This window comes from Crinia signifera, chromosome 6, assembly GCF_055691185.1.
Source record: "Crinia signifera chromosome 6, ASM5569118v1, whole genome shotgun sequence".
Taxonomy (NCBI): domain Eukaryota; kingdom Metazoa; phylum Chordata; class Amphibia; order Anura; family Myobatrachidae; genus Crinia; species Crinia signifera.
The window spans coordinates 199909833-199929080 of NC_139222.1; the positions used below are offsets into that span (position 1 = coordinate 199909833).

At 44.1% G+C, this 19248-nt stretch overlaps 1 protein-coding gene across 4 annotated transcripts in view; it reads right to left on the reverse strand.

Annotated features, from left to right (window-relative positions):
* Positions 1-19248, reverse strand: part of PGS1 (phosphatidylglycerophosphate synthase 1) — a 97790-nt gene that overhangs the window by 50151 nt on the left and 28391 nt on the right. The window contains exon 1 of one of the 4 annotated variants that reach the window (XR_014444578.1): positions 18286-18637. The exons of 1 other annotated variant lie outside the window; for it this stretch is intronic. Coding sequence is in view for 2 of the 3 variants with exons in the window: in XM_083148602.1 (XP_083004728.1) it covers positions 18286-18377 (92 nt within the window). In the remaining variant the exon portion in view is untranslated. Of the gene's footprint in view, positions 1-18285; positions 18638-19248 lie in introns of those variants that run through there. 2 more of the 4 variants (XM_083148602.1, XM_083148601.1) reach the window with 2 other exon arrangements.

Below are 19248 nucleotides of genomic sequence, written 5' to 3' on the forward strand. Positions count from 1 at the left end.
GGCCCGTACCATATGCTGGTTAACCGGGCATTAACATTAGATAATGCAAGCGCCTGATAAGTGCGTCTAAAAGGTTTAAAAACGAATAAACGGGCGATGGTTTCCATTAAGTGGAACGCATCCCCGGAAGTGTGATGCGGAATTTGGAACGCATATCCGGCTGGTGCGCCGGGTTATGCGTACACACATCAGTGACGTAGGGTGATGCCTTCCGGCATGTGGAGCGCAGACGCCGTGGAGTGATGCCTTCCGGCAAGTGGAACGCAGGCGCCGACCTCCGGTGGTTTGAACCACATGATTCGTGCAGAGGCTCTGACGCGTCACCAACTTTAGACTAGGTGAAGCGCAGGAGATGACGTTTGCGTGTCAATGTATAGGAAGTGAAGCAACGTGAATGAAACGCAAAATTCACGTTTGTGTTTCACTACAAGTGCAATTGGAGAATATAAAGTGCGGATGTGCGTATATAATACCAAAGGAAAACAGGTTCCTCCATTTACAATATAATTCATATATATAGATAATAACAAAAATATTAATAATAAGACCATTTTAAAAAAGCATATCATTAAAATATTTTTCAAAAAAGCAGAATATAACAACAATAAGGCTACAGAGAAAGACATAAAATATATCATAAAAACCATTTTAATTCAAACTCATGATTTAAACCCAATGGAGCTAGGGTGGATAAATTAAATATCCACCTCATCTCCGTTTGTGCCAATCTGACATCTCTGTTATTATTTCTCCAATTACCCTTAACAGCCTCCAACCCCCAAAATCCTGTGATGGATTTCACAGAGCTATCATGGATTTCTGAAAAGTGCAAGGAGAAAGGGTGGTCTTTAAAGCCTTTTTTGATGTTTCGCACATGTTCGGCGAGTCGGACTTTTAAATTTCTTTTCGTTTTGCCGACATAAAGTTTATCACATGAACACCGGATCGCGTAAATTACATAATTCGAGTTACATGTGATAAACTGTTTGGGTTTAATGGTAATGTTATTGAGTTTGATCTCTGTAAATTTTCTGACCACAGAGGGGTGTGATTTGCACATGGCACAATCTCCACATCTGTGGAACCCATTGTTGCGTGTTGACATGGTCCCCCTATCCATGAACGCACTACTAACCAATTGATCTTTGAGGCTAGCCGCCCTTCTATAAATGAATTTAGGGTTCTGTGGTAAAATGCTGGAAAGGGCCGGATCTTCTAACAGTACTCTCCAATTTTTTCTAATAATATGCTCAATGGATCTATGGTAAGCATTATATTGTGTACTAAACGCTATAGTATAGTGATTAGTATCGGTCGGAGTAATCGGTTTATTTTTAAGAAGATCTTCTCTGGGGAGCAATCTAGTCTCCTCTAGGGCCCCCTCAACAAGAGTGGTGTTATATCCTTTATTAATGAACTTGTCCCTCATTCTAACAGCACTCTCCTCGAAATTGGTATCATTGGAACAATTGCGTTTCAAACGTACGAATTGTCCCTTGGGAATATTTGAAATCCACTTTTTGTGATGATTGCTGGAGGGGTTAATGTATGAATTAGAATCTGAGGGTTTGTAGTAGACTGATGTTTCTATCTTACTATTATCTATAAAAATCTTGAGATCAAGAAAATTCACCTCATATTTACTGATGTTAAAAGTCAAATGGATATTAAACGGATTCAAATTGAGGTATTCACAGAACTTGTCAAGTTCTGTCTCCGGACCTCTCCATATAAACAATACATCGTCTATATACCTCCACCACTGGACCAGATTTGCCTCCCAGTCATGCCCATGCCACACCATTAGATTTTCCCATCTGGCCATGAACATGTTGGCATAACTGGGGGCAAATCTGGTCCCCATGGCTGTACCAACCTCCTGATTATAAAACGTGCCGTTAAAATTGAAATAATTATTCATAAGAATGAATTCTATACCTTGTATCAATAGGCTCTGTAGGTCAGGGTTGATATTAGTTTCCTGGAGGGACAGTTTTACCGCTTGTATTCCATCGACATGCCTTATGATGGTGTATAAGGATGTGACATCTGCGGTAATTAAAAAACATTCATCATCCCATTTAACTGCTTTGATCTTATTGAGTACATCCTTTGTGTCTTTTAAATGAGATCTATTGGTCAATACCACTGGTTGGAGATGATGGTCTATAAAGTATGATAAATTTGCCGTGATACTATTGGTACCTGCGACAATCGGTCGCCCTGGGGGATTTTGAGCATTTTTATGAATCTTTGGCAAAAGATATAGCACAGGAATGGAGTAGTCTTCCTTTACCAGAAATTCAGCAGTTTCACTATTAAGGGTTCCAGAGTTAACAAAGCCGTCAATCAAGTTTTTAAGACTAGCAAGGATTCTTTGGGAGGGGTCTGTCTTCAATTTTTTGTAAGTAATCCCATCATTTAATTGTCGGGCTACTTCTGCTGTATACATTGATTTATTCAGAACAACTACTGCCCCGCCTTTATCGGCGGGCTTTATAATTATGTTAAGATTCCCTTTCAGGCTGTCTATAGCATCTCTTTCTTCAGAGGTGAGATTATGTTTGAGTGACGGGAGGTTGTCTTTTAGTATTCTCAACTCGTTATTGACCATTTTCTGAAATGATTCGATGAAGCAACCTTTAACGTGCTGAGGGTTAAACGTAGAAGGTTTTTTAAAAAAATTAATAGTCCGATCAGTAGTCTCTAGATCTTTATTTAGGAAGAATTTTTTGAGGGTAATTTTCCTAATAAATTTATTTACATCCAAATAGAGATCGAAAAAATTAATTGAGTTACTGGGTGCATATTTTAAACCTTTTTGTAATATTTTGGTTTCCCCCTCAGATAGAATGTGGTCACTTAAATTGTAAACTTTAGTAACAAAGTCCTCTGAATTAGGAGGAGAAATTTTAGTCAAACCCCTTTTCCTTCTAACTCTTTTGCGTGTACCCCCTCTTTTACCCCTTCTAATCCTCCTATATGTAATAGGGTTTTCAGGGGTGGGTGTGACCGCTAATTGATTCTCCATGTTTGATGGTTCCTGTCTAAAAAATTACCATTATGGTGCATGGGAGATCTGTTAGGTGGATGTTCCAAATTCTCAAATCTATTACGGGATGAAAAATGGTCCACCCAATTGGACGGGCCTTCTCTTTCATTTAATCTTCTCCTATTAGGTGGTTGATCTGGAAAGACAGGATCATTCTTTCTTTCTTCCCAAGGTCTAAAACTCTTTTTAAACGGTACCCTTTTCCATTCTCTTTGGTTGCGGTTTTCAGGGGTCCTAGGAGGTAATGGTGTTCTCAAATGATTAGGGTTAGACCGCAAAATTTCGCTATAGAGAGGTTTGGGTCTTAAGGGAGAATGGAGACTCTGGGGTTTCCTCCTGAGATCCTTTTTTGCGACAGTAATTCCGGGGACGTGGCGGCTGCGTGCACCTGGTGGCCCTGGAACGGACCTCCCAGGTATTGCAACCTCTTTAACCCCGTCAGCGGAAGTCCTGTCTCGCTGGAACTTTTTTTGTTTCCTCCTCATAAGTTCTCTTTCGTTTTTTTGGAGTTTTAATTTGATTTTATTTTCAAATTCCTTATACTCCATTTGGTCCTTAAAAGGATCAGTAAGGGTTTCTAAGTTTTTTAAAGTGGATTCAACCTCCTCCATATCCCTTTTCCTTTCTTGGATAATTAGCTCCATAAGTGATATGGAGCATGTGTTAAGAATTTGTTCCCATCTTTCTAGAAACATTTCTGACGGTTTATTAAATGATGCTTTCTTAATAATTTGAAGTCCCCTGGGGATAAGTTTAACTGAGAGATACTTCTCTAGTGTAGTGACTTCCCACCAGAGACGACCTTCTTTTAGTAAAGTAGCCTCTAGTTTAGACATCACATTTTCTAACGTATCATCTACAATTTCAATATCTCCTAAAGTGTCTAGAGAAAATACCGTATCAATGTGTTGATGACGTGTGCTACGATGAACATACATGGTTGCAGCTTAGAACAATATTTCAAAGTGAACAAACGACTGACAACAAAAAGACTGAAAAGTCCCAAAGCGCTACCAATCCTTGCAGCCGTAATTCCAGAACGAGGACCACTGGGTAATCCTCCTATGCAACTCTTCCAAAACAAATAGGAATTCCTGGCGCTGGATTTGTATGTTCAAATATCGATAGTTTCTCGTGTGAATATAGAAACAAGAGAAAACATGTGTATAAATAACACAATAAATATAAATAAAAAGTGGGAGGGGTAGGGTTGACCCAAAAAATGAAGTCGTACCACGACTCACACTTTGTGTGCGGTTACAAATATGTAACGGTTTCTTTAAGGTCCACCAACGTGTTTAGACAGAAAGGTAATACCAGAAGAAGGTGAAATCACAGGTGCATACCGTACTCAACTGAGGAGTTTGAAACTTATAAAGGTTTCTTTAATACCAAGGGTCCTATTCACATAATGATGTAACAATGAAGGCACTTCGTACCATACTCACAAGAAGTACTGGTACCATAAACACATAAAGGTATCTTGTAGGGGGACTGGTGAGTGGCGAATTCCCACTGGTGAGGTCCCCACGTGGCAGCAGATGTACCCAAAAATAAAGGGATGACCAGTCTCAGAAACAAGATTTATTTTAAAAGAAAACTGTAAACGTGGCCCATTGGCCAAGGGCACGGTACAGCTTAAAAGATAAATGTACAATCAATTGAACATTAAAATCACAAAAAACTCACTTGACATCCAACATGTTCAGGACCAGATTTGCCCCCAGTTATGCCAACATGTTCATGGCCAGATGGGAAAATCTAATGGTGTGGCATGGGCATGACTGGGAGGCAAATCTGGTCCAGTGGTGGAGGTATATAGACGATGTATTGTTTATATGGAGAGGTCCGGAGACAGAACTTGACAAGTTCTGTGAATACCTCAATTTGAATCCGTTTAATATCCATTTGACTTTTAACATCAGTAAATATGAGGTGAATTTTCTTGATCTCAAGATTTTTATAGATAATAGTAAGATAGAAACATCAGTCTACTACAAACCCTCAGATTCTAATTCATACATTAACCCCTCCAGCAATCATCACAAAAAGTGGATTTCAAATATTCCCAAGGGACAATTCGTACGTTTGAAACGCAATTGTTCCAATGATACCAATTTCGAGGAGAGTGCTGTTAGAATGAGGGACAAGTTCATTAATAAAGGATATAACACCACTCTTGTTGAGGGGGCCCTAGAGGAGACTAGATTGCTCCCCAGAGAAGATCTTCTTAAAAATAAACCGATTACTCCGACCGATACTAATCACTATACTATAGCGTTTAGTACACAATATAATGCTTACCATAGATCCATTGAGCATATTATTAGAAAAAATTGGAGAGTACTGTTAGAAGATCCGGCCCTTTCCAGCATTTTACCACAGAACCCTAAATTCATTTATAGAAGGGCGGCTAGCCTCAAAGATCAATTGGTTAGTAGTGCGTTCATGGATAGGGGGACCATGTCAACACGCAACAATGGGTTCCACAGATGTGGAGATTGTGCCATGTGCAAATCACACCCCTCTGTGGTCAGAAAATTTACAGAGATCAAACTCAATAACATTACCATTAAACCCAAACAGTTTATCACATGTAACTCGAATTATGTAATTTACGCGATCCGGTGTTCATGTGATAAACTTTATGTCGGCAAAACGAAAAGAAATTTAAAAGTCCGACTCGCCGAACATGTGCGAAACATCAAAAAAGGCTTTAAAGACCACCCTTTCTCCTTGCACTTTTCAGAAATCCATGATAGCTCTGTGAAATCCATCACAGGATTTTGGGGGTTGGAGGCTGTTAAGGGTAATTGGAGAAATAATAACAGAGATGTCAGATTGGCACAAACGGAGATGAGGTGGATATTTAATTTATCCACCCTAGCTCCATTGGGTTTAAATCATGAGTTTGAATTAAAATGGTTTTTATGATATATTTTATGTCTTTCTCTGTAGCCTTATTGTTGTTATATTCTGCTTTTTTGAAAAATATTTTAATGATATGCTTTTTTAAAATGGTCTTATTATTAATATTTTTGTTATTATCTATATATATGAATTATATTGTAAATGGAGGAACCTGTTTTCCTTTGGTATTATATACGCACATCCGCACTTTATATTCTCCAATTGCACTTGTAGTGAAACACAAACGTGAATTTTGCGTTTCATTCACGTTGCTTCACTTCCTATACATTGACACGCAAACGTCATCTCCTGCGCTTCACCTAGTCTAAAGTTGGTGACGCGTCAGAGCCTCTGCACGAATCATGTGGTTCAAACCACCGGAGGTCGGCGCCTGCGTTCCACTTGCCGGAAGGCATCACTCCACGGCGTCTGCGCTCCACATGCCGGAAGGCATCACCCTACGTCACTGATGTGTGTACGCATAACCCGGCGCACCAGCCGGATATGCGTTCCAAATTCCGCATCACACTTCCGGGGATGCGTTCCACTTAATGGAAACCATCGCCCGTTTATTCGTTTTTAAACCTTTTAGACGCACTTATCAGGCGCTTGCATTATCTAATGTTAATGCCCGGTTAACCAGCATATGGTACGGGCCGCGTATGACACTCTAAAGGTGTCACTTACACAACTTTAGTCACATGCCCTTTGACCCGGAAACGGTTCCTCCATAGTACTATAAAAACTCTGTAAGTATCACTCACTGACTATCCTTGAAAAAGGCGGCAGAGCCCGCCGAAACATGTTGGATGTCAAGTGAGTTTTTTGTGATTTTAATGTTCAATTGATTGTACATTTATCTTTTAAGCTGTACCGTGCCCTTGGCCAATGGGCCACGTTTACAGTTTTCTTTTAAAATAAATCTTGTTTCTGAGACTGGTCATCCCTTTATTTTTGGGTACATCTGCTGCCACGTGGGGACCTCACCAGTGGGAATTCGCCACTCACCAGTCCCCCTACAAGATACCTTTATGTGTTTATGGTACCAGTACTTCTTGTGAGTATGGTACGAAGTGCCTTCATTGTTACATCATTATGTGAATAGGACCCTTGGTATTAAAGAAACCTTTATAAGTTTCAAACTCCTGTTTTATCAGTTGAGTACGGTATGCACCTGTGATTTCACCTTCTTCTGGTATTACCTTTCTGTCTAAACACGTTGGTGGACCTTAAAGAAACCGTTACATATTTGTAACCGCACACAAAGTGTGAGTCGTGGTACGACTTCATTTTTTGGGTCAACCCTACCCCTCCCACTTTTTATTTATATTTATTGTGTTATTTATACACATGTTTTCTCTTGTTTCTATATTCACACGAGAAACTATCGATATTTGAACATACAAATCCAGCGCCAGGAATTCCTATTTGTTTTGGAAGAGTTGCATAGGAGGATTACCCAGTGGTCCTCGTTCTGGAATTACGGCTGCAAGGATTGGTAGCGCTTTGGGACTTTTCAGTCTTTTTGTTCTCTGTCATGTCCTATTTGGGCACTACATGTTCAAAATAAATCTCCATGGCTGGTTTTAGAATTTTAACAACACTGAAAGAACGCAGAAGGTATTTCCTAGAGAGGATAAAGTAATACACAAATACAGACAGTCAAATATAGCAGCCAGACAAATCTTTAAGTGGAATAACAACGTGCCCCGCTGATTTTAATGTGGCCCATGGAGACAATCTTAAAATGGGGCCTGCTTTAACATAATGATAGCAAATAAAAGGTCAGCACAATATTTACCACAGTAAACTCAGCAAAAGCAGCAGAAAATGCTATATATGCTACTAATGGCAGCATTACATAATACCAGACATGGACTATTGCCTAACATTAACACTGCAGACTCCTGAAAGCGTGGGATGGCCCGACTGTAAACATCCCCAAATTGTGCACAAAGAACTGGACAAGATATACAAATATGGGAATCACTACCAACGTGTCACCTCTGAATTGCAGTAGTGACGTAGCCCTGGTATACTCACCAGATTGCACAAACCTTTTTATGCGTGTTTGCATGGAATGCCATGTGTTAGCATGGAGTTATGAGAAGTACTAAGTAGGAAAAATACAGAGTAGCCAAAAGTGGTGGGAGAATGCTTAACCTAATTTCTTAACCACCCCCACACCCACCAATATTGTTTCTTTCACATGCTTGGTGAAATAAACTGCTGATCTAATTAACAAAACATAAAAAAACAAAACTGCAGACACTGGAAGCTTTGTAGACCTTCAGCAACTCTGAGGCACAACCAAACCAAACCCAACTAGACTCTTAAGGGGCCTACAAACGGGGAGATGTGCTGAGCGATACTAGATCATTCAACACACAACGATGTGTCAGCGATGTGTGCTGAGAGATCTGTCAGGGCCAGTGTTCCCCGGTGAGAACACTGGACCTGACAAATTAATATCCAGCATGCTGGATATTAATCGTCGGGCGATAGTGACGTGCGCAGCCGCACATTGCAATCGCTATGGCCCCTACACATGGAGTGATCTAGTTAGATTGCTCAGAAAATGCCCCTAAATGACATTAAGGAGCGAGATTGTGGTCTTTTCTAAGCTATCTGACTAGATCACTTAGAAAGTAAGCGCAGATCGCTCCGGGTGTATGCCCTGCATTTTTTTTTTTGCTTAAGTAAAACTGCCTAGCACACATTGCTGCATGCATAATGGGCTCTCTATGGGCGATCTAGACACCAGGAAACCACCTCCCCTATAGCTTAGCAAAAACGTTTAACGTGTGTATGCCCCTTAGATTACAACAAACAGGGACAAAGAAGACGTAGATGAAACAAATGAGATACCACAAATTACAAATTAGTAATGGTATGAGTGTTCAATTTGCGTAAATCTGATGAAATAGTGAGATTGTAAGCAGGGGTAGGTAACTATCAGACTTGTTAACACAAGTTTTCATCCAGATTAGAAGTCATGTGCACTTCCTGCATACAGCAGAACATCATATAGATGTCTATCTTTCTACACAGCTGGCAGAGTCACAAGACAAACCACCAGTAATTTGTTGGTATAAAGTTCCTGTCTTTGTCAGTTCCCAAAAGTTGTCCAACTCAAGCAGAGTCACAGGAGGGGGGATGGGATCTCAAGGATAACCGGCTGGCAATTGCTCACCCTGCAGGATATGAGGGCTGCCTTACCACACTGATTCAACAGATGTTTCACTTCTGGGAAACGTTACTAAATAACCAAAGGAGTAACCACAGTGTGAGATCACCTGAGCAGGCCCCCCCACAACAGCGAGACAGACAACCCCAAAAACAAACAAGATGTTTGCTTGTACTGTAACCCTCCTACCAAAATAACGTGTGTAGTGTTGAGGGTGAAGCCTTATGGAACTCTTTAGCGAGCATCAGGTATAAATCCATCCCACACACCCAGCACATTTGTTTAGAAGAAGCTGGATTAAAATAAAGTGGGGCCAGTACCCAATCTTCCCTTCTACTTTTTTTATTTTTAAATAAGACTGAATCTAATAATTCTAGTGCCACATTGCAACACTTTGGGTTCTATTTAATTAGCCGAACCTGCAAGCTCATGCATATAAAGAACGGCTATATGCTGCACCTACGTTAGTAGCCCTAAAAGTCTGGGGGATTGGGGCGTGATGGGACAAATTGAGATGCCGATGCTGGCGTTTCCACAGCAACTTGAGCATATAAAATCAGGTGTCTCTAAAGCCAAAACATTCTCAGTTTGTACACAGAAGAGCTTGTTAAACACAAAGAAAAGTGGCCTCTAAACTATCTGTACATGGTTCGAAGGATAGTGGTTAGAGCAGCAGAACTTCTGTGTGTGGAAAAAGGCCATGAACGGTAAAGGCCCCCATATACTATGTGATCTGGTCTCGTGCGCATTGGATCGCATTTGGGAGGTCGGATGAGCTGCACATAAGATTTGCTAAGTCCTATATGCAGCCCAGAGCCGGGCGGGTGACGGCAGTGGGCGGGGGATGCCGAGTATCAGACAGCTGGGTGGAGGGAGCAGGGGGAGGCAGCGCAGGGAACCAGGCAGGGGACGACATTGCCGGGCAGCAACAGGAGTACTTAAAATAAAAAGCCCATCCAAATGAATAGGAAGCCATTGGCTGAGAGAGGTCTCAGCCAATCAGTGGCTGCCCATTCATTTGTATGGGCTTTTTTTTTCCTTTGAAGAGCTCCCCTGCCCGGCTCCCTGCACCAACATCCCCCTGCTCCCCCCACCTGCAGCTCACATGCAAAACTTGGCAAATTAAGTGCCTAATCGCATGTGATCCCTCCCGGGGAGCTGCTGGGACAATCAGGCCCGACTTGTCCTTAGGGCCATTCTGAATTCTACCCCTGTAGGAGACAGCTACTTTTTAAAGGCATATTTCTGCTGACTGTCACATTAAATAACAAACCCTATTGGCATTGGGATTTAGGGCCTTATTCTGGTTGGTGCGGTAATAACCGCGTGCGTTCGTGCCGCCGATGTTTTGTGTCTGCGCATGTGCAGAGGCGTCTCTGCGCATGTGCGAGCGGGGCGTACGGCCAAATCCCGCATGAAATGTGGACACTACGAACAGGGGGTGGAGAGGGGCGTGAAGGGCTATTTGGGCTCACTACCATATGCATACGCCCCGTGTTTCATGGGCGTTCCCATGCAAACGCTGGGCGTACGTATGGTAATGCAGTCGTGACGCACGTGTAGGGGGCGGACATATGACATCACCGGATGTCAGCTGCCCGCACAGATCACTGCTTTTGCACGGAAAAATGTCCGTGTGGTCTGAGGTTGCGGGAGCTGGTGGAACACTCGGTCCAGCATTCGATGGTCTGCGACCATTGAATGATGGGGGGAGGTTCCCTGAGATGGAGGAGGCGTATTCCGTGAAAAATACACGTGCGGTCCGTTCGGCCAGCTTCTTACCGCGTACGGACGGAGTTGGCGATCCGTATGGAAGGCGGGGTTTCGCACGCACGGTGCTGGCCGCATATTCGGATCCGGCCGCACCGATCAGAATAAGGGCCTTAATCCTTCTATAGGGGGGTATTTTGGTTTACTCATTCTGGCAAATTCCTTCTCAAATGGACAAAACCATGTGCACTGCAGGTGGGGCAGATGTAACTTGTGCAGAAATACTTAGATTTGGGTGGGGTTTTACTTTAAAGTGAGATTTATATTGCAGTGTAAAAATAAAGCAGTCAGTATTTTCCCTGCACAAAAACAAAATAACTCACCCAAATCTAATTATCTCTGCACATTTGACATCTGCCCCCTGAAGTGCACATGGTTTTGTCCATTTAAGAAGGAATTTGCCAGGAGTGGTGAACCAGAATAATCCCCTTCATCTTTGATTAATAAAGCGATACCATCATAGCTGAGTGGAATATTAGAATTTACATCATACTAGCTGGGATTCCTCACACACTTGAAATATAGAATATCTGATTTATATATCATTGGAATACCTATTTCACTTCAATAGAAAGATACAGTTTGTTAAATTCCCCTGATGAAGTCTTCATAGACTAAATGCGTCGGGGTTATATCTGCATTACCTGTATCCATTGGTTGAAAGAAATAAATAAATACCTTTCTTTGGAAAAACTCCATTATCTCTGCTTCACTGAATTGAGGACTTTATATCACTTACTAATGTTTTGATTTTATCTATACAATTTAGGTGCCTTACCACTATTGGGTTGTATGTTGTGTATTAGTTCCTGAGCCCTCAAGGAACTCAGCGGTCAGGCTGCCGTGAGATTTAACCATTTATTGTGGTTCAGTGCGTCCTTGGAATATTGGGTCTATTCTTCAGTATATGTACTGAGAAATTCACTTTATCAGGCTGAATACATCTGCCCCAAAATATGATTTTTATCTACAGCCTATGGAGGGGTGAGTCATAATCTCTTGTCAGAGCTGGTAAGATTACAAGAAGAGCTCTAATAAGAGATTATTTATTACCAGTTATTTACATAGTGCACACATATTATGCAGCGCTTTATAGAAAAGATTTGGACATTCACATCAGTCCCTGCCCCAATGGAGCATAAAATCTATATTCCCTACCACATGTACATGCACACACATTTGATCTAGGGTTCATTTTGTTGAGAGCCACATACCAGTATATTTTTGGATTGTGGGGGAAGACCGGAGTACCCAGAGAAAATCCACGCAAGCACGGGGAGAATATACAAACTCTGCAAAATTAGGGCCATGGTGGGAATTAAACCCATGACCTCAGAGCTGCGAGGCAGTAATGCTAACCATTACACCGTCCATGCTGCCCAAGAGATAAAATGGCAGTATACTGATAGGTAATTGCTCTGCCATAAGCAATTCAAAGGCCACATCAATGCAGATTAAGGTGGGGTACACATTATTATGAGGGCCGATGTACTGTTATATCAAATGTACTATCTGGTGTTCTCCCACCGCCAGTCCAATTGCCCGCAATGAGTTTAACTACTTAGACCAGGGGTTCCAAAACTTTTTTGAATCATGGTGCCCTAGAGCATCAAAATATTTTCATGGCACCCCTAGGCCAAATGCTTATCGAGAAATTCAGAAAAAAAAACAATTTAATTAAGTACATTGTGTTTATATGTCACAGATATCTGGTGAGGGACAGGATTTGCTTCTGTTTGTCCACATATATTATGATTGGCAGCCACAAGCACTGGTTTTGCCTTTTACAATGACCATAAATAATATGAATTGATCCTGGTCCACCAACCCAAGGCACCCCTGCAAGTGTCCTGAGGCACCCCAGGGTGCCTAGGCACACAGTTCGTGAACCACTGACTTAGACCCTTTCACTGAACTACAGTATTGTTACCTATCAGAAATTCAAGATGCCATATTTCTTCACCTCTGATCTTGTACCATTCTACCTTTTTTTTGTACCCTGTGGTTTTACGCCACACATATAAAACACATACTGTATAATCCATACCCTCCAACATTTGAATTGCAAAAATCGGTACAAATTCAGAAAGGGGGCGTGGCTTAATGGAAAGGGCGTGACATCGCAAAAAGGGGTGTGGTATTACACACTGTTACACACATTGTAATGCCCATTACACATTTTAGTAAACACTGTAATGCCAATTACACATAAGGCCATACACCGTAAACCAGCGGTTCCCAACCTGTGGTACGCGTACCCCTGGGGGTACGCATCCACAAGCTGGGGGGTACGCCGCGGCCCGGCCTGTAATGGCGGCCGCGGCAGTCAGACAGGTCGCTGGAGGGGAGGAGAGTGCATTGCGCATCTCTCCTACCCCTCAGTGTGCTTCCCTGTGACTGGCCGCCCGTCCGCCAATCAGGAGCCGGCCCGCGAACTTTGATTGACGGGCAGCCCAGTCACGCTGAAGGGAAGGAGAGATACGCAGTGTGCTGTACTCTCCTTCCCTGAGAGAAGCACTGCAGCTACATGGCAGGGGGACACTGGACTGTCCTCTCCCCAGCAGCAGTGTCAATGGTGAGTGTGCTGCTGCTGGGAAATACTATGGGGGCATTGCTGGCACTGTGGGGCATTGCTGGCACTGTGGGGCATTGCTGGCACTGTGGGGCATACTTGTTGCTGGCACTGTGGGGCATACTTGTTGCTGGCACTGTGGGGCATTGTTGGCACTGTGGGGCATACTTGTTACTGGCACTGTGGGGCATACTTGTTGCTGGCACTGTGGGGCATTGCTGGCACTGTGGGGCATTGTTGGCACTGTGGGGCATACTTGTTACTGGCACTGTGGGGCATTGCTGGCACTGTGGGGCATTGCTGGCACTGTGGGGCATACTTGTTGCTGGCACTATGGGGGTATACTTGTTGCTGGCACTGTAGGGGCATTGTTGGCACTGTGGGCACATACCCAGTACCATGGGGTCATACCTGGCACCGTGGTGGCATTCCCGTTTCTGGCACTGTGCGGGCATACCTGGCACCATTGGAGCATATGTGTATCTGGCACTTTTTGGGGCATATGTGTATCTGGCACTATTGGAAGGCTAACGTGATCCGTTGGAATGTCTGTTGCTTCAGTAATAGAGATTTGACAAGGTTCTGTTATTTTATATGCTGTCCGCAGAATGGGCTGAGCTTATATTGTGGTCAAGTGGTTGCACTTTTTTTTGGGAACCACTGCCTTAAACCATTAAACAATGTGCCACACATCATGATGCCCATTACATACTATATAACAAACCATAATGCCCATTACATACTTGACAACTACATGCTGCTTACCTACATACTCATGTTATGCAAAGAATAGACACTGAGTGGAATACACAAAAATCATACAAACACAGCCATAATGCTGACAAGCACAGCTAGCAGCATCTAATTTGCAGGTAATTCCATTGTCTTACATGACAACACTTGTATACAGTACAAAGTCTGGGGACATATATTGTTGCAGGACTGATGCATTTATATGGAGTGTACTATTGCAGGGCTGATGCATTTCTATAGGGTATACTGTATACATAATATGCTGTCTTTCATTCCAACCCCCCTTTAAAGTGATTATTCTAAAGCATGGCATTTGTGTACTCTGTACACAAACAAAATCAGTTCTGTAATGCACTCACAAAAGGGGCATTTGTCCTCCTTGCAGCAGGTCCTAGCAGCAAGAGCAGCGGCCTAGTCCGTCTGTATTTTCAACTCTCCTGCCGCTGGACGGCCAAAAACCAATAGGAGCTTGTGATCCGGCAGTTGCTCCTGATTGGCTGTCAGACCGCGAGCTCCTATTGGCTCGCGGCCGTCCAGACAAGGGGAATTGATAATATTACTGACGGAGGGGAGCAGGGCAGGGACCGGGTCACCACCAGGCTGCTGCTACTGTTTTCACTTAAAGGTAGAGACTAGATCCAGCAGGGCAGCGCGCACAGACAGTGCTCTCTGCCCGGCTGTCAATTATTTAAGAAAACCGGTACATTCGGTACAGGTTGAATTTGCCGATACAGACCGTTAAAAAACGGTACTGTACCGGCAAATTCGGTACTGTTGGAGGGTATGATAGTCCACATAAAATAACTGAATATGCAAATAGCATTTCTGTCAGTTATACAGTTACAAACTTAGTGGTCAATGCCAAGAAGCAGCAGTTATTATTGTAACAAAGTATATTGGACATGTAGTCTATTTAGGTATAGAGTAGGAGGCCCTACCAGGAGTAGGAGATAAGGTGTGATTACACACTTGTATGCCAGCCAGTTATGTAGAGATAGATCAAGGGCACTACAATAAATTAGTTGCACTTTTTTTGGAGTATAGCAGGCATATTATACACAATATAATAGGGGGCACTTGTATTTTAGGTAGTTTTATTCTAGAATTGGGGACTCCACTAAAAGCCAGAAAGCGTCCTCAATATAAATCATATAGAGCCACTATTAATGCAGCGCTGTACTGGTTTTGCAGTGTAAATGATTGCCGCTTTAACAAGAAAAAACTGGAGATTTCTTACCAAATCTCTCATTTTCTGAATCTCTCATCCTATAAATTTCTCCCCATAGCTGATCTTAAAGATGACATATAAACACAATTTACGTAATATAATATTTTTTCTAAAATGCAATCAATAAGAAATTTGTGGTCATGGGGTACCACGAAAAAAATCTGGATTCTTAGGGCACCGTGATTCAAAAAAAAAGTTTGTGAACCCCTGATATAGTGAAAATCATATAGTGTGTAACAAAAGCACATACAGGGATACATTTTAGTCAGAAGACAACTGCCCTACCAGCATGTTTTCTTGTAGGGCAGGAAGAAGCCAGAATACCCAGAGAACACCCACTCATATACAGGGAATGTATACAAACTCCACACAAATCGGGCCCTGGCCAAGAATCAACAGTGCATCAATAACAGCTGTAGCAATGCTAACTATGGTGCCCCCATTCTGCCAATACAATATACAATAATATGGTACAGTTACAGTATATATGTTTAGAATAAGGGGAACTACTGAAAGTCAGAAGGCCAGGCAGCTATAGACATATTGGGGTAAATTCAATGCCGCTGGCGAGCCTCTGGTGGCCAGCAGAGCCAATAGCTAGAGTAGTCAATGGCGTCCCCTTCACTCGCCGTTTCCATCTCGCTGGTTCTTTTCAGAGAGGTGGAAAAGACAAATCGGACCTTATTTCCCCGGCAGCTCCCCGGGAGGGGGACACACGATTAGGCACTTCATGTGTTAAGTTTTGCATATGATAAAATCGCAACTTCTAGGGAGCTGCAGGTGGAAGGAGCAGGGGGTGGCAGAGATAGAGGTGGCGGATGGGGGACGCAGGTGAGCCGGTGAGGGAAACGGAGAGCCTGGCAGACGGAGCAGGGAGCTGTCAGTGCTGCAAGAAAAGAAAAAAAAGCCCATGGAAATGAATGGGCACCCAGTGATTGTCTGAGAGCTCTCTCAGCCAATCAGCAATTGGCTGAGAGAGCACTCAGCCAATCACTGGCTGCCCATTCATTTGTTTTGGTTTTTTTTTTTCTTGCAGCTCCCTGCTCCTACTGCCTGGCTCTCCATTCCCCTCATTGGCATCTGCCACCTCTGCGTCTGCTGCCCCTGCCCACCTCGCAGCGTCCCACGCCCTGAGGCTGCACATAAGATTTAGCAAATCCATCCAAGTCCAAAGTCCAACCTCCCGACATTACCTAGGGGTCAGGAAATGTAAAGGTCCATACACACTGGGCGACTATGCCCAGAGTGTATGAACAGCGATGATGTCAATACACACTGAGTGGCTTTCCCCCTGCCCGGGGGCAAACGGTGGGGGGAGGACGGCGTTGCATAGCGCAGAGCTATGCAAAGCCGTCCTCATCGCCGCTCATCTGCTGGTATTACCAGCAGATGAGCAGCTTTCCCGGCGATGATGCGGGAGAGCGCTCACCGCTGGGGCATACACACTGGGCGGCTTTGAGCTGAAAGACGCTCAAACAGGTAACTATACATGAGAATATTAGGTAATTCAATAGGAACAGAATAGACACCTCTAAGAGTGAATTAATGTAGTTTCAGGAGTACAGTATAGTGGACAATTACACGGTTATAAAGACACACATGGGTAATACCAGGGTTATATTTATTAAGATGGGAGTTCTATTGAAGGTGGGCTGTTGCCCTTAGCAACCAATCAGATTCTACTTCTCATTTAGCACATTTTAGAAGATAATAGATAGAACCCCTTGATCTTCAAAATAACTCCCATCTTAGAAATGTACCCCTAGGGCAAGAAGTCAGGAAACGTAATTGCGCAAAAGCAAAATACCTGGCAGTTATATAGCTATAGCGACACAGACGGGTGCGCGGTGACGGAAGCAGTACATCTGTCAGAACAGACTTAGGTCTACAGTCATTAGGTCGACCCCGGAAGGTCGACTGTCCCCAAGGTCGACAGGGTTAAAGGTCGACATAGCTCAAGGTCGACATGGCTCAAGGTCGACATGGGCCAAGGTCGACATGGTTTTAGGTCAACAGTCATTAGATCGACATGAGTTTTTCACTGTTTTTTTACCCGAATGTCGACACAGTCGACATGGACACAGTTGGAGTTGAACCGCAGCCCCTCGCAGTGCTTCGGGCACACTATTTATTCTCCCACCACGCCCTAGTGCAGGGCTGGGCAACACCGGCCCTCCAGATGTTAATGAACTACACATCCCAGGATGCTTTGCATTAGTTTTGCTATGTGGCCATGCTGAAACTGATGCAAGGCATGCTGGGATGTGTAGTTCATCAACATCTGGAGGGCCGGTGTTGCCCAGCCCTGCCCTAGTGGATGGTAGGGCATAAAATACCGCCTGTCGGCACGTCGGCTTAAAAATCAGTGAAAAACTCATGTCGACCTAATGACTGTCGACCTAAAACCATGTCGACCTTAAGTCATGTCGACCTTGGGGGCAGTCGACCTTCCGGGGTCGACCTAATGACTGTCTACCTAAGTCTGGTCTGACAGATGACCGTTTCCCGCAGTGACATATAACCGCACATGAGTATACACAAGGCAGTTACATGTAGATACACAAACCGGGGGTATTACTGGGCAGCTGTGGCTGTTGTGCAGTACTATGTGCAGACGCCATGAGGATAGTAGTAATGCCCCTGCCCTGCAGACATGCGGCTGCTGCCATACAGTGTAGCTCTATGACTGTAAATAATATGGGTGTTGCTAGCACAGCACGGGGCAGTTTTACCCTGTGCCCGGGGCAAGTAGGGTATGAGAAGACATAATAAAGATTACAAGGACACTGCCCCCTGGTGACACTGGTGCATACCTGCCCCCACGGTCCCAGCCACAGAGGCGGGCAAGTAGAGCCATAAGCCCGGGACCCCGAAGCCGCCTCCAAAGCACAGAGGGCGCCGCCATCTTATCCGGATACAGGAGCAGAGCAGGCGCAGCGGCCGCCAGGACCCGCCCCCTGGTGAGAAAAGCCGGTGTATATGTGCAGCAGACTGTAGAGCGGTTACTGCTCTTCTGGACAGTGGGTAAAAAGTAAAAAACCGGAACGCTACAGATTCCGGAACGGCTCTGCTCCTTGCAGCGCCCCCTTGCTCAACGGCGCTTGTATTGCGTAACCCGTGGTCTGTTACTGGAGGCTGCCGCTCACGGACAGAGAGCTTCCCCTGCACGGGGCTACGATCCTGCAGGCATATCATCCAGCCTCCTAGCCCGCCGCTGCTCCTGACCATGGGCCCGGGTGTTCTGCAGCTGCATACGGGGAGATGGAGATATTGAGCATTCTCCCAACATTGGTGGCAGCCAGGGGTGCCAGTGTAAGCAGTGTTACAACATCTGACCTTTAATAACAGACCACCTTAACCAAGCTATTCCCGGTGCTGCTGAGCACCTTACCCATATTTTCCAGGTACCAGAATGGGGCACTGAGTGTGCTATTTGATAATTCCGGGATGTGATATTCAGAGCACCAGGATCAGCCATCCCAGATGCCAAAATGGTGCTCTGACCAGGGGCGGATTTAGACTTTTATTATAGGGGGGGGGGGGTTGTCATTCTGCTCACTACGGTGGGACCGTAAACGGACGGATCGTTTTTTTTTTCATCTGTGCATGCGTAGCTTTCGCAATGCGCAGGTGCGGCGACCTCACACCGCTCACGGACGGGTCTCTCCGTGCGAAAAAACCTGTCCGCAAGAGTGCGGACATTGTGGGCGGCATGGGGGTGTTTCTAGGGGAGCGGCTGGAATAATGAGGGAAACGGGGCGTAAACATGGGAGTAC